Here is a 17,017-nt window from a genome sequence, read left to right on the forward strand (position 1 = left end):
AAATAATTTACTTACAATATTAAAAATTAAAATCTAGCGGGCCAGTGCATAAGGAGCAAAAAACAAAATTTTAAAAACTATATTTATGACATAATAATAGTCACAATTATTATATCTATAAAATAGAGTATAGAAATACAGAAGACTATAGATTACTAGAGACTAGCAAATTACAAGCAAATAGGAAAGAAATAACAAATACTTGGAAAATTGTATGGCAGATTACATTAATGAGAAAATTACGAAAATTGAATATTTAAAGAAAGTTAGCTTCAAATTTGCAAATCAGTGGTTTTAAATTGTATTTATTATATTTTATTATTTGTATTTCGTATACCTAAGTGATGACTAGTTGACTTCCAAATCAACGATTTAAAATTGTATATATTTTATCATTTTTTTTTTTTTAACACACATTAACGCACATTATTAATTAAATCTACTTTTAAGTTGACAGTCCTAAGCCTATAAAATTAAGAAGGAAAATTTGCGTAATTAAACGGGAACCAATTTGGCTATACCTAATAAAATACCTTTTTCAAACGGGAACCAATTCGGCTATACCTAATAAAATAACTTTTTCAGGCGGGAACCAATTCAGTGCGTGAGTTTGGAGCTCGGGAATCAATTCGGTACCAGCCGGCCGATCCTAGAGCCGATAATTAGTATCGGCCGATATTGGTGGTATCGGAAATATCGGTATCCGTTTATTTTCAAAACAGATATTTGAACGGATACCGCAAAAAAAAAAAAAAAAACCACCAGCATAAAATACATTAATACCAATAATAACAATATTTTAATCACTAAATTTCGATAGTAATACAGTGTTTAAAATTAAAAGGAACATTGTTATTTAATTTGCAAATAAAACTGCTTACTTACTAAAATAATGTAATGCTTATATTATGTAATATCGGTTTTATCGGTTTGCGGTATCGGATTAATTTTAGTATAGGTTCATGGTTTTTGCCAAAGAAGTTGATTTTTTTTATGTAATATATTAAAATCAACTAAGTTTTTACTTGTGATTATTATATCGGGTATCGGTTTTGTATTGGTTGCATATACCGGTATATCGGGTATCGGTAAAAAGTGGTATCGGCCCATCATTAATATGGTAGATATTATATTTAAAATGCAACGTATGTGTAGAGATACAATAAATAAGGTACTCAAAGGCAGTATCGAGGAATCGTCCTACCTGTATTATAGATAATTATGCAAAGTCGTGATTTTAGGTCCGCAGTGTCGAGTTCAGTGAAAATCAATCATTTTTATTAGTTGGCCTTTTCGAAAAAAAAATTATCCACAATCGCGAACTAATCAAACTTTTCATATTTGTAAATAAAATATAATATGTATTTCACCGTGCACCGCTGGGAAAATCGTAAAACAACTTTTAGATTAATATTACACGATTGTGTTTAGAGTTCAAAATGTATTGGAGTTACGCAATAGTGTGTTCATTTATAAAAATTATTATATGACCGATGCAAAACCCAGGAATAACGAACGAGGCAACCATAATTATTATTTTTATGCACTGCGCTCATAATGTTTTCTTAATAATAAAAGGATTTTTTACTCTAATTGCATTGGAAAAAAATTGCCATAGCTGAAATTACGCTAATTTCTTCGTCGTCATACGTTAATGCGACATACTCGACATAAATGTGTAAGTAAAATTAAAATTTTTAACTTTCGTTAGTTTAGGCGGAAATTGATTGTTACCACTTTAGATAGAAAATTTCTATATATTTAATATATTCATTCATTTACGTGTTATTATTAATTTTTAATTTATGAATTGGTTTCAGTTGACATGGATTGATAATAACAATTTGATATAAAAAATATATTATTTCCTTTTCCAGTTGTAACAAAACGGCCGGTGTGTTCGAAAAAGGTAATAGGTACTATTAATGGTTTTTTTTTTTTTTTTAATATTTATGGGCAGCAATTATTTCATAATTGTTTTTACAGCGTACTGCGTTAATTTTATATACGGTTGCGCGAGATATACATTTTGCGTGGTTCTTATAAGTATCCCTGAGATTGAAGTGTAATTGCGTCAATTTATATACCTCATAAAATATTTCAGAAATTGAATTATTTACTACGAATCATTTTCGTAGTTGTTATTTATTTGTTTTACCGCGATTTCCTCTTTTTATCAGAATTAGATTCTTATCGTGCGGACAAATATTCAATATTTATCGTGTAAAGTTAACAAAATATTTATAGTTGAATGCAATGATATTGTCTTTTAATTAAAGTTACCCATACAATTTTTTACAAACTAATAATGCTCATCATGACTATCTACATTTCAAAAATATAATTTTTAAACATTTCTGAATAGAAATCAATAGAGTTTATAGAAATCAATAAAGCATACATTCAAAGACAAACAATTTCATACGCTTAATTTCTTTAAAATCCTTTAAAGGTTATTCCACTTTTTATTTTTGTACTCATCCATCATAATCTAGATTTATTTACTTCATATAAGGATCATATTACATGAAAGACAGCCTTTTTATTTATTTTACTCCTTTCGCTATTGTAGTTTAAATTTCAGCGGTGATCGATTCAAGAAAAAAATATACTTTATAAATTATTTCAGTCACGACAAAATGTTATACAAAAACGTAGACGTATTCCAACCAAATGATCCAACATGAACGATCTCGTCTGTGGACCTATAATCAGCTAATCAATTTTATTATATGAAATATTGATCAATATGTACGGATGAAGTATAATATTTTAGAAAATAATCTTGTATACGATTTTAAAAATATAAGCCAACATTGTATTAAAAATTAAATTCGGTAATATATCAAAATTCTATAATACTTCGAAGTTATTACGAAACAACTAATACGCAATTACTTTGAATCTGAAAAAGGAGTAAAAACATTCGACAGCCCAAGATTTCTGTATTAATTAATATAAGTTAATATGCATTTGAACATTGAACAGATCATTAATAGGTTTGAGTCATCGGGAATTGACTATTTAATATTTACTGCCTATTGTTTATTTCACATATTATGTACTAAGGTTTTCAATTGATTCATATAAATTATTTATTCATTATAATCAGCAAATTTTGTATACTCAAAACTGAATCCAACATAATGTTTCTACTATCAACATGTTTTTTTCCGTTTTGGATAAGTTTCTCTATGCTTGAATTGGTGAAATAAAAATAGTTGGACTTCAATTACTTTCGAAAAAGACAACATTCCAATAATTCGTTCTGACTGGTTGTTGTGCGGTAACTGAATCCCTTCTTACATATATTTCCACAATTTTAAATATCAGTTAAATTTTATTCTGTATTATTATTTTTTTTTTTTTTTTTAATAATGGCTTGAAAATATTTGAGACATGATAGCCATACGAGTAGTTCAAGACTTAACCTAACCAAAAAATATGAAAATAATTCAAATATTTTGTGAATGTATTATATACTAAGAAAAATATAAAATTATCGGTAAACTATCGGTATTATTAATTACATGTAAAAAAAAATAATCGAGGTATGCTTAAAATGTCTGAAAATAGATGAGATGCCTTTACATACGTCCACGTTATTTTCAAACACGAATAACAAGTATAAATTGTATCTGTTTATTATAAACTATTTAATACTTTAATATTTTTTTTTTTGTATTTGAAAAATTATATTACACATCTACAATGAAAACGCATTACAAACGACATTCAAATAAGTATTAAAAAAATGATTTAGTAAAAACTAATTTTATTTTATTCTTTTAAAAAAGATGGGTTATGTAGTATTATTTTATATAGTATTTATAGTGAGATATTATAGCTGAGACTTAAAATATTATTGACTGCAATTATTTTGATATAAGACTTATCATTTTATTATAAAAGAAAACAATTCATCATTATGTTTCTTATATTTTCTCGGCCGAGTTTTTTATGCATTTACATATTCATACAGTTATAATTATGATTACAATAAAAAACTCAGGAATTAAAGAGTTTAATATTTTTCATTGTCAGTAGTTTAATCCGTGAACTCACTTAATTCAGCACCAGATGAATTTTGGACGTAAAATTATTTAATATTAAACGAGAGTGTGTGCGAACAATACAAAAATAATAAAATACACGTAGTATGATGAACATTTGATGATTATTTCTCAATTAATACGTATATTTGAATAAGTTGAAAATGTTTTTTGAGCATTTAAACCAGAGTCGTTAGAAAACTTGTACACAACATCTCTAATATCTGCTCGCGTGTAAACGCAATGGATTATTGTTACGTCTAACGTCGACGTATTGAATTTCTCGACCTTTTCGAATTTCTTTTTGTTCTCCGCGAGAATCAACATAAAGAGTGTTTTTACGGGTCTCGAAATAATAATTAGGACACCTTGGGTTTTTACCTTCTGAATTCCATTTTTTTGAATCCGTCCCTCCAAAACTTGACTTCCGTTGAAGGGACTGGTTGGGTTCCCCATCGACTGGTTTACTCCTCGGCTGTCTTTTCGGCGGTATATCCGAATGCAGCGAGGCCACGCTGTCCGCCTGTTTTAGCACACGGTCTGCTTCCAACGCTAGTTCACGTTTAGATGCTTTGATCTTTTCTCTGCGAACTGGCGTGGGTACTAAATGACCTTCACCATCCCCAGCTAAAGCTTCCACAATACTTGCTGCGTCCGAGTTGCCTGGAAAAAAAACGAACAAAAACTGTTTAAATTATTACTGTATCGCCGTATTACCTAATCTCTGTTTTGAAAATAAAAATATGTTTAAACACATTGTCCAGGCTGATGTAACGCATGTTGGTAACTCGTCAGTAAAAGTGATGTTAACAATGGTATATAAACGTATGATATATTTTGATATTTTACTACTACAGTAGAAGCCGTTTATTTGGAACACTTTTGGACCAAGTTGAAATGTGTCAATGAATTGTTTCTAATAAGCGATTGGTTTTATTTATTATGAAAAAAAATGTATGTGCGTTTATCGTTGTCTGTTGTTTTGCTTCGAAGAACTTGATGTTCATGATTTCGTAAGAATAATGTTGCCCAAAGCCTTTTTCATCCGCACGGTGCAGGGCTGCTTTCTTGAGGACACTTACGACACTCATAGAACTTCTACAATTTCTTTACTTCATGGTGATGGACCGCTTTTTTTCTTCTTTATCATCAGTAATAGCTTGTTAAATTGTTTGAGAGTTCATAACCGCATTACAGATCTCTTCTTCTGTTGAAACCTCTGTAATAACCTGGAATAACATCTGTAACATCGAGGTGTGAGTCCACATCAATCCAACCTCCGTACACTTCTTCCGAGACTTCGACTGATTTCGATCGTAACGACATAAGAAAAAGTACATTGTAATACAATACATTGGTTACCGCTAAATAACCGGCATTTTTTCGACGAACTTGGCCCTTATGGTTTCAAATAACCGATGTGGTGTTTCAACAATCTTAATGATTTACAATGTTTTAATATATGACCGATCCATCCCTAGACATTTTGTTTCAATTACGCGATTGTATCAATTATCCGTGTTCCTAATAAGCGGCTTCTACTGCATTTGATAGATAACAAATAAGGAATAACATTTTAGAAATATACAAATATCGTCAACAGATTTAATACAAGATTTCTGTACTTATTGGACCAAGGGATAACTAAGTGGTGACTCGACCCCCACCCCAGAAAAAATATGTTCAAAAAACATAAATGGCTTGCTACAAAGTTAGTACAGTGAAAGAGAACATACATTTATCATTTATATTATGTAGTTGTAAATAGTTCTTAATTTGTATTTATAATATAATTAACAATTCATATCTTATACGTATTTTTATATTATAAAATCACTTATTTTTTGGGAAAATTTTAAATATCCTCCACAAAAAATTTGAAAATATGCCACCGGTGATATCACTTTACTTTTGGATGCAAAATAGTTTCATGCATTTTTTTTTATAAGATCATAAATCGTTCATCAAGTTTTGAGCTTTACTTTAAAGTATAATATTTTTAATTAGTCATAATTTTAATAATAATAGAATTTTTTTTTTTTTTTTGATTAAATCGATTGTTTTCATTAGATTTATTATCAAATATATTGTCTCACGATAACTTTCCATTATACAATTATAATAATTATCCGAGTGACCAATTTCTATCGTAGATATAATTTACATTTTAATTGTTAAAGAATTTTATAATATATTTCATACCACGGTGGTTTTAAAAAAATTAAAATATGAATACAATTGTTATATTTAAATAGTTGCTGATAAATCTTAAACTGTGATATATTATTAAAGACAAAGCTAGAACTATTGTTTTAGAATAAGTTTTTGTGTATATATATTCACATAATTTCAAAAAATCACATCATTTTTTCATGTAGGATTGAAAAATGTATTATCCTATGGGCATTTATGTTTATTGTATTGATTGTGAATATATAGACTATAATAAATCTGACTGTAGAATAATATCTGAATGTTTTAAATTTTCTTATTTTATTATTGTCTAAATTTCAACTTTATAGTCTTTATAGTACTTTATTGTTTTAGTTTCATTATGAAAATTATTTTTTATGTCATTTGAAGTTTTTATAATATAATTTTACAGAAATAGCTTTAGATATAATACTGACACAGTAAGAATAATTCTAAGAGTCACATCACTGAGAGTAGGTTCAGTTATAATGCTTATAATCGATACGGATTAATTTCATATTTCGAGAACAACGTTATACAGAATGCACCGGGTGAAAAGGTAAATTTTCTATTTCCTCAATATAATTGTTTTGTGTAGAAAAGCGAAAAATAATTAGTTCGACGAACTGCGTTCATTGGTTTCCGTTTCGTACACGTTTTTCATAAGATAAATAAACTCATGTTTTTAAGACTTGAAATTATAATACCTACATAAATATTATATTACTTATCGTATGGGTAATGCATAATAATAAATCATATAATATATGATTTACTATTATGTATTACCCAGATTATCTAAATACTTTAATTATATATTATATAATTAAAGTATCTGGATTTGACAGCAAGTTTTTTTTTTTTTTTTTTTTGTGAGCACTTAATAAATTTATATATTCACTATATAACCTACCTTCGTTTAGTAGTTTTTGGAACGAAATGGGATTAACCATAATGCTTTAAAATGTAAAAACATCCGCCCCAGCGACCTATCCAATTAATCCGACTGCTTTTTCTTTTTTTCGTATTAAACTCATTAGATTTACGTTATTAACGAATATTACTCAGAACTAGCCGTCAAAATATAACAATGAATTGTGGAACATAGATTATTTGTCCGGAAATGTTTGTGGTTGTATTCCAAAAACGTAAGTTACAAAGCACACATGACATTGAACGACGCCCATTTTTTTCGACCTTCTTCTGTAGACCTAGTTTCTAATTAGACTTAATATGCTGATCGGTTCTTTCAATCGTACAACCATATGTTCATTTTATCCTTCAAATAGGACGGAAACTTGATTATATTATGTTTTTATCAATCGTATCTTTGAATCTAAATAAATCCGTTCTATCCAGATTTGTACACAATCTCAAATTATTATTTTTACATTTAAATGAATGCAATTTTTTTTTCTTTTATCTCGCGACAAAATTGCCATAATAAAATTATTTACTTTCATGATTAAGTTGTAATTTATAATTTAATACATCTATATAAAAAAAAAAAATACGATGACATTTACAAAAAAAAAATGAACCCTATGAATCCAACAATTGTTATTTCTCACGATTTCATACTATTGTTTTATTTTCTCATGTATACATAGTATACGTATAAGATATATTATGAGCTATATGAACACTATACGACATTGACAAAGTAAATTGCATAAATTCTTCACAATTATTATTACCATGTTCATGAAATTTATACGTACATTATAAATTATAATATCCAAATGCATAAACAAATACCTGTGTATAAACATTTTGTAATATCATATAATAACTATATGTATCTTACGTACTTATTGAGATTTATTTTCCACAAAATCATCAATCAACGCTCACTCGTTTTATTGACAGTAGCTTCACATGTATATGTATACGTACGCGTACGAAAACCTCATACTTGAATGCAATATTATTTTTCGTAATAAAAGTTAAATAATCTTTTGTTTTTTCCACTTTTGTATTACTACTACTACTATTACTTCTACATATATACACACACTCAATATTTATGATTGTATTCTTCCATTCATGTTGACGGTACTATCGTTATATTTGTCCACGGTCTTCGGTGCTTTCGTAATCGATATTTTATTTTTAAACAATTTTCTTGACTACGACACTTCAAAGCGCAAATGCGTGTATGTAAAACGTTTTATTTTCTGTTTTCTATATCTACGATGTGAACTTGACGTTCACTTTGACACACGTACTTGATTTGTTAAAATTATATTTTTTCACATAATAAATTCATAAATAATAATAAGTGTTTTTTTTTTTTTTTTTAAGCTATCTTCGTAACAATATTATTAAATCATTCTGCTGCGGATAATCACCGTCATCCATTCAAAACCCCCCGTGCCGTTTCAAGTAAAACACGTCAAGTTCTATGCAAGCCCGTGATTTTTTTTCCTCGAGATGGATATCAATTATGTCCGTTTGCCTGCAACGCCATGAACACGTCTACCGTCTACACAATTTTATTCGTAAAAAACTGCACACCACATTGCGAAATTTGAGAACATTGTAGACATAATATATATAAAAAAAGGGCAGCATTCGCACTAAGTAAGTTTCTGAAATCAAAATTATTCTCAAAGAAAACAAAGACAAGGTTGTACACGGCTATAATAAGGCCCACGTTAACCTATGAATGTGAAACCTGGACAACCACTAATAATACAGGAAGGAAACTATGGACGTTTGAAAATAAAATATGGAGAATAATTTGCGGTTCTGTCTATGATAATAGAACAGGTGCGTGGAGAAGAAAATTTAATCGAGAATTACAGGATGAGTTGGAACTGGCACTAGTCACTAGCTTCATAAGTGGACAACGAATACAAAGGCTTGGTCACGTAATGCGCAGAAATGAGAAAGAGACGGTTAGAACGGTGCTGGAATGGAGGCCTACGGGAAAGAGGCCTCGCGGACGGCCTAGAAAAAATATGGTTGAATACAGCGGAAGAAGACCTCAGGAAAAAAAGGAGTACGAGAGTGAAAGAGTATGGTTCATAATAGAGGAGAATGGAGACAGATTGTGATGGCGGCAAAAACTCTTCAAGAGTAATAAATACCAGCAGAAGAAGAAGAATTAGACGAAATATAAAATATAATATCTATCTGGCCTCGACTAAACGACCAAGTATCTACTTTTGACGTGTTCACCGTGTGTCATGTTTCTAAAACTTTACACATACATTAAAAGAACCTAAGACAAACGTAATTTCGTACTGCACTTATCTACAGCCGGAAGTTAACTTCGTCCCACAGTCGTTTGTAATACTGTTGTGACGAAACAAGTAGATTGGTGTTTATAGTATAAGTGTACAGTGTAAAGTTAAACATCGTTGGCAACCTAAAAAAAAAAAAATCGAATTCCGGCACTGTACATTTTTTTTTACAACTTTTACATTTCGAAATACGACGTAGCTGACTGTTTTCACGATGTGTCCATAGAAGTATTCGACGAATATGTTTCATCGATCCTCTCTAACACTCGAGTTTTGAGTGAGATGGATTATCGTTGATTTCAACCGTACACAATTAACGAAAATTGAAACAGTATGAAATATTATAGTGTGAACATTTTGAATTAAACTATAAAAATGAACGTATTTTAATAAATATCATGACCGTTTGCAGGGCCGCATTTAAGGGGGGCACTAGCTACAACTGCCCCGAGCACCAGTTTTTTGGGGGCGCTAAAATTTTGTGGTCAGAAATTTATTAAAAAAAATGTCGACTATTGACCATATCAGTAAATACATTTAGCATACATGTAATTTATAAAAAAACAATTTTTGACCAAGCTAACGATGTTAATTTTTTGAGAGTCCTAAGTCTGTAATAATTGGGAAGAAAAATTGTAAATTAATAGTTAATAAGTTTGAATGCATGTATATGAAAATTATATGTAGAAGGTATGTATTGTATACATTATTTTATGTTGTACATAAATTATTATACATAGCGTATGGTGCGTAATGGTGTTGTTATTTTATCAGGTGAAAAAGGATCGGGGCGCAATCGTATTTCAAATTTTTTGCGTAATCGTGGTGTAATTTGTCGGGTCAAAAAAGGAAACATTGCGCAACCGTGTTGCAGACGCTGGAACCAACTCGTGTACTCGATAAAATACGTCTGAACCCAATTCATACTATTTTTGAAATTTAGGACCTAACTCGAGGTTATCCGCGCTCTCGCCACAGGACAACAGAACGAATAATAAAAAACAAATGGTTTTTGATGCGAGAAGTGTGATGGACGTTTTACAATTATATTAACTACGTTTTGCGCGTACCGATTTTCTTGATCCGCACGTCCCGGTTGAACGACACTCTGGGCCTCTGCGACGAATCGGACTTTTGCGAGTCCGAGCGGTACACGTCCAGCATGTTTGCGACGGGCTTCAGCTCGAGATCTGTGAACGGAAGAATTATAAATTATAATTGCGATCACGTTTACGTGTGTCGCGGCGCAGCGGACGGACCGTTTTGGGTTGATTGCATAACATGATTTACAAAATTTATGGGGTCTGGTGCCGAACCAACGTTTTGATAACAACGATAACGATGATCAACCGGAATGAATGTCCCGTTGAACCCCGCCGCAAGGGCGCAAATCCTTCGCGAAACGCGTGCCAGCAGCTATGAGCGTGCGTCAAACGTGTTGTGCTTCCACTCGGGCGTTTTTTATTCGGTCGCGTACGTGCGGTTGAGGTAGGAGTGCGCGCAGTCGTTGCGTCACTGGCCATGTACGGTAACCCGAGGATCGCGAGGACCGCGTGGCCCACACGAAAACAAACGCCCACACCGCCTAATATACCCGCGGCGCGTGTACTCCGACATCTTCGGCGCGGACCACGGGCGCCCTTCTTACCCGTACACGCGTATTTTGTGCGTTTCCGTCCGCAGATCTTTTCGCTCCCCACCCACCGGCTCGAGGGGTAGGTGACATAGGCCCACGCCCAGGGCGGCATTTAACATTTTTTTAAACTACGGATAAATTTCAAAAAAAAATATTACATATATTACAACTATGTGTAGCAAATAATAAGAATCAAAAAACTATTTTGTTTTATTGAAGTGGTTCGCTTGTCTACAAACGTATTAATCTAACAAATTGTTAACTTCACATCAATAAATATAATGAACTCAGAATTAAATCTATTTTAATATTGTCTATGTAAAAATAATATTTGATGTAGTATTTATATGTAAGATGCGGAAAAACTTATGTTTGCCTATAGATATAAGTTAACTTTGAGTCGGGTCTGTTCCTAATTTCACGGGCGTGCAGGTCGTTGACAAACCATTACAACGTTGTGCGTGCGACGATACGCGCGGTAAAAACACCTAGTCGAATTGCGCGTACACGGTTAACAAGCGTTTCGAAAAGGAAACGCGAACAAATATTACCTACGGGCACTGCGTTTGTACGAACCGAAACGAAAAATCGCCGGACCGCATGGGACGACATCGAGGTACCGTGATACACCGCGCGTAACACGTGGTCATCAGGACGGACTGAGCGTGGTCAATTGTGGTGATTTTGGAAACGCGTTTAAACTCGTCAACTCCTGATCGGCTCTCCAGCGTTTTAATTCTTTCATTGAAAATCGAGTGCTTCCATAATTTTCGGTAAGACTCTCTTAATATTTTAGCGGGTATGATTGAAAATGTGGGAAAATCGACCGCCGGCAGTGTTTCGCGGTCATGCATGATCCACCACTATTTGATCGAACGATACAGATGGACGAAGGGTGTAACGTTATATCTGTTTAAGTCGGCCGGGCATCAGCTACGACAAAGCCGACCATTCAACGATGATTTAACGACGTTTTCTTTAAAAACTACCAAACACTCTTCGTTCCGACAAAAACTACGATCGGTCGATAGAAAAGCGAGTTCGCTCGCAATAATTGTCGTCTCCGTCGAACCCCGAAGGGACACGAAGCGGACTCGAGTCGATGAACGCGACACCGAAACAATAGGCGGTACGCAACGTTTCGAACAGCCCGTCTAAGGCCGGGACGCGCAAGACGGGGAACACCCGTTCAACTCGCCCACTCGGCACAACACGGCGCTGTCGACTTTTTTTTTTTTTGTTCTTCACAATTCGGTCGCTCATTCGTTATTATTTTTTTCTTTTTTTTTCTCTCTCCTTCGGATGTCGAACCATCCGTTTCGCCGTACGGTGCGCGCACTAGTGCCGCCGCCCGTAACAATAACAACAACAACAACAACAACAACGAACGCCGTACGGTTATTTCGGATTGCGATTCGTCGTCGGTGTGTTGCGCCGCAGATCGGACAATGGGTACGTGCCGGTGACTGGTGCGGGTGCGGGCCGTCGTCGAACCTCCGAATGATCGATCGCCGCGGACCGACGAAGGACGAAGGACGTGCGTGAGATCCGCGTGGGCGAATCGCGGCAATACGGTTTTTCGGGCACCCGGGGTGCGTTCCGGACCAATCGCCTTCGTGTTCGCCAACCGTTCCGACGCGCGCCACCCCGTGGTTCTTGTCCCGGCAGAACTCCACGGCTGTTGCCCAGTCGACCGAGTCAGCACCGGGGTTGATCGCGCGCACGAAGACCGACCAAAGTACCTAGTAAGTATGATCGAGACCGTATCAATCACGCAGCTTTCGCGGGCCAGTGCAATCGACCGGTGGCGTATCCAAGTGGATGACGGTCAAGGGGGCTAAATTGGCCAAGGGGACCCATTTAAGGGGCGTATTTGTGTGTGCGAGCTACGCTATTTTTAAGTAGTTAGCGTTTAAAGTATTTCGAAAAACTTTGTCGCTGACCGGACTACGTGTGTTCGTCTGCGGTACATCTACCGGAATCACCATTATCTGTTCGGCGGTTATCATGAATGTTGTGACCGACGCTCGTCTCTAACTATCATTTTGCAATCATTATAGTTTCTAAACTATGCGGCGAACACCGTTATTTTGTTATTATTATAAATTATATTCTAATACGCGATGGTAAAACTATTGTGTAAATAATACCGGAAATACGTTTATAAACTTGGCGGTTGTGGGAGATGGGTTAAAGGGTTAACTTTCCTTTCGAATTCTGTCCGAAAAAGCGTTTATCCCATCCCATTTAAAAATCCTGGCTACGCCACTGCAGTCGATCGTGGTGTAACCACGTGCCGTGCACCTGTATTGGTATTGCTGCATTCGTAACGCGATTAACTCTGCGCTCGCGGCCGTACAACTTGCACACTTGCACCTTATCGTGTTATCAACGTAGTATCTATATTGCGTAAAAGTATCGGCGCTACGGTTCGCGGCGCCGACTTATCGGTCCTGTTTCCGTTTTGATAGGTTTCCGAACCAACCGATATGATGTTGCTGTTATTTCGCACGCGTCTCGTCATCTAGTCATGCTGAAGTCTCCGAGTGGTCAAATGATTTTAGTGTACGTAGATTAGGCAGTGCCGTCACAAGTTTTCGCGAGGCCCTAGACCAGCGGTCAAGAAAATTACTTTAAAATGTCCAACTAAAGATTAGTAATGATGAAAAAAATGTTTGCATTATAGAAAAAAAAATCTTTGTATATAAAATAAGAATATATAAGCCTTACGGAATAGTCTACATTTATATTTAGTATATTTAAAATAATTATTATTAAAGTATTATTATATATGTATACAATTATTATTATTTTAATTTTAATTTGAACATATTTTTTGAATTAAATACCTTCAACACAATATTATTATAAGATAATAATTTATTTACAAACAATCCTAAAAAAAGTTAAAAAGCTAAAAAAAATAGTAAGGGTTCCACGTATAAAAAAGTTTAAAAAACGCTGCCCTAGACAAAAGCAGTACAATTTCCTAAATATATCTAACTATTCTAATGTGAAAATTTGTGGGGTTTCGAATTTATTTTTAGTGCTCAGGCTTTAGGCGAACGCCTAAGTTTACACTGCCTACACGCAGTGTGATTCATGTCTCATGTTCGTTTTTTTTTTTTTAATTTTTAAGATTTTTGAGGGTTATGTTACTGGATAGTCTCCCTCCTCACACTTATTCCTGTTTTCTGGACAATTTCAATATCACGTTTGCTTATGGTACGCTATATGATGCTGAGTGTAAATATTCTATTTCTAATGAAAGAAAAAAAACCATAAAGATATCTCGAAATGTTGGGAAATTCGTACTTTTTTTAATCAAAATATATATTATTTAAACTCGAAGTAAATACTTGAAAACATATTGGTACGTGAATAGTATCGATATTGTCGATTCGATGAAAAGAACCATCAGCAAATCTAAGCGTTTGCATTTTAACAACAACGAAATTCATCCCACGCGTATTGTAATACAAAATATTCCTCAGATTGATCATTTGTACGACTTCGTTCGAATAAATTTGCCATTATTCTCAAAATCTTTAACTAATAAGTTATATGGCTGTTCGAACATACTTATTATTCTAATATGATGATGAATCATCTATAGTTTTCAGCACAAAATACGTTTTCATTTTATACCATAATAGGTTGCGATGAATGTTTCAATTATCGAAAATAATGTTTATGCATGTTAAATTCGACTGTCACGATTGAAATTGTTTAATTCATTATTTCTATTACGCGTTATTCTCGTAAATAAAAAACGAATTAATTATTCCTGGTAATGAAACAGGTGCATGAATAGGTGTTTTCGATAAATGTTATGCAAGTATAGTAATTGCTTATGATTGTTGTTAATAAAAATATAATACAAATAACTCGTCTGCGATTTAGGGACGATCGCAGAGGATAAGCTCAACGGATACGAAATGTGTTCGTTGTAAGTAAATAGCATTCTCTCTAATATATATATTAAATAGTTTATCATTTCAAAAAATATTGAAAAAAAAAAATGATAATCATTTGAACATAATTTAGTATCAAATCCGGTGTCTAAATAATATTAAGATAACGCGAAATTAAAGTTTCAATAGAACCGTTAATCTATTTTGAATTGAGTTTTATTTTCTAAACATTTCAAACAATAATTTAAGATTGAATTAGTTTATGGTCAATTTGAACGAAAAAATATTTGAAAATTGATATTACACACTTGTACATACGAATTATGTAAATAGCACGCAAACGCACGAACTTACAATAATCACGTATATTTTAAAGTTTGAACCGTATACATCATGTTACAATAATATATGTACAATATTGTGTAGTTTAAAATCCATTTTCACAACGTGAACAGATTTTACACACACGTATACGCTGTTAAACACATACAGTTATTGTATGGTTTGTGAAACACCAACAAATGGATTAGATAAACATCATACGCATCGTGATGAACTAATATTATTTTTCTTCTGTTAGTGAACCTCAATCGGCTATCAGAGGAATACGTAATGCGCAAGAAGAACTATTACACTTGGAAGTACTACAATTTATCATTTAAACCGATAAAACAACAATGTTCAAGTAAGTGCAATTTATAAACGTGTACCGTACAATTGTGGTATTAGTGCATACTAGATAGATGATACATATAAAGAGACACAGAGAGAGAGAGAGAGAGAGAGAAATATTTGCTACCTGTTGACTAAATCGGTTGTACAAAAGAAAAACGACTTGCATTCAAGGTTTCGTACCAAATTTGGGGACACTTTTTTTCCTTCAACATTTGTCATACGTGTCATGACATAATCCTTATGGTGTTCTATGTTGCATATTAAATTGGTTATACCTGACGTACACATCGGTAAATTGTATACACTATGTACACGCGTATTAGTTTTTGTACCTATGCGTTTTCCTCGGGTTTTGAGTAATCGTGTAAAAAATGTTATATAAATATCATTTTTCATGTTTTTAATCATTAATTTTAAGACAAATTTATCAAACTCTAATTTTTTTGTTGTGTTAGTTATTTTTGTCGCAAGAATCGTATACATCTGTAAAAACTAAAATAGTCGAAATTCATTAAAATTTTAGACGAATAAAACCATAAAAGACGAGGGTTTAACGTCTGTTTTTTTTTTTTTTTTATAACGATCGATATTATTATCGTATTACATACCATATCATTATATTGTAATGGGTGAGGAATGCGCGCGTACAATGCAAAACATGTATTAATATACAAGAACATTTTGGTCACCTTTGGGTATACGGTTTTCGTTTCGTTCGTTGTGCGCTTAAAATCTGAGAGAATAAAAACATAAAAATATAAACGTTTTCGCAGTGTTAAAATAATTGTACGTGTCCGATAATTATAGGTTTTCGGACTTGGGATGTGCGTACACGGCAGCTATACCGTTAAGCGTTATAGGTTATAGGTTTCAATTACACGCCTAATGCACGCTGATGATCTAGTAGATAACAATATCGTCGGCCTTGGTCGCACGTATTGAACGACGGGCGAGAAAGAGGAAAAGAGTGGAAGGGAGAAGGAAAAGAAGCGCAGAAATCGAAAGAACTGGAGAGAGGGCGAGGGAGAGAGGGAGAGGAAAGGACGGATAAAAAACGTCATTTTACGCGGCGTTAGGCGCAACAGTTTGATTTGCGAAACGAAATTATAATGATAAAACCATTAGATGTGTCCACCTATTGCACGTGTCCCGCCCAAAGGAAACCGATGATTGTCGGCGACGGGCGTTTTGCGAATGTCACGCGTGACGTGTAACCGGTGTACGGATCTGTTTGCGCATGTTTAAGACGAAGACGCGCACGGGTGAGCGTATCGATTCGCGTACGGTTTGCGTACGTTC

The 17,017-nt window shown here is 33.5% G+C and overlaps 1 protein-coding gene across 1 annotated transcript in view; it reads right to left on the reverse strand.

Annotated features, from left to right (window-relative positions):
* Positions 1-10,918, reverse strand: part of LOC112688840 — a gene marked incomplete in the record, with an annotated part of 28,613 nt that extends 17,695 nt beyond the window's left edge. The window contains 3 exon segments of the mRNA XM_025562229.1: positions 4,434-4,715; positions 10,564-10,683; positions 10,753-10,918. Coding sequence (XP_025418014.1) covers positions 4,434-4,715; positions 10,564-10,683; positions 10,753-10,771 — 421 coding nt within the window.
* Between the last annotated feature and the right edge of the window lie 6,099 nt (positions 10,919-17,017).

The sequence above is a fragment of the Sipha flava genome, unplaced genomic scaffold (genome assembly GCF_003268045.1).
Source record: "Sipha flava isolate LNK unplaced genomic scaffold, YSA_version1 111_pilon_pilon, whole genome shotgun sequence".
NCBI classification, from domain to species: Eukaryota; Metazoa; Arthropoda; class Insecta; order Hemiptera; family Aphididae; genus Sipha; species Sipha flava.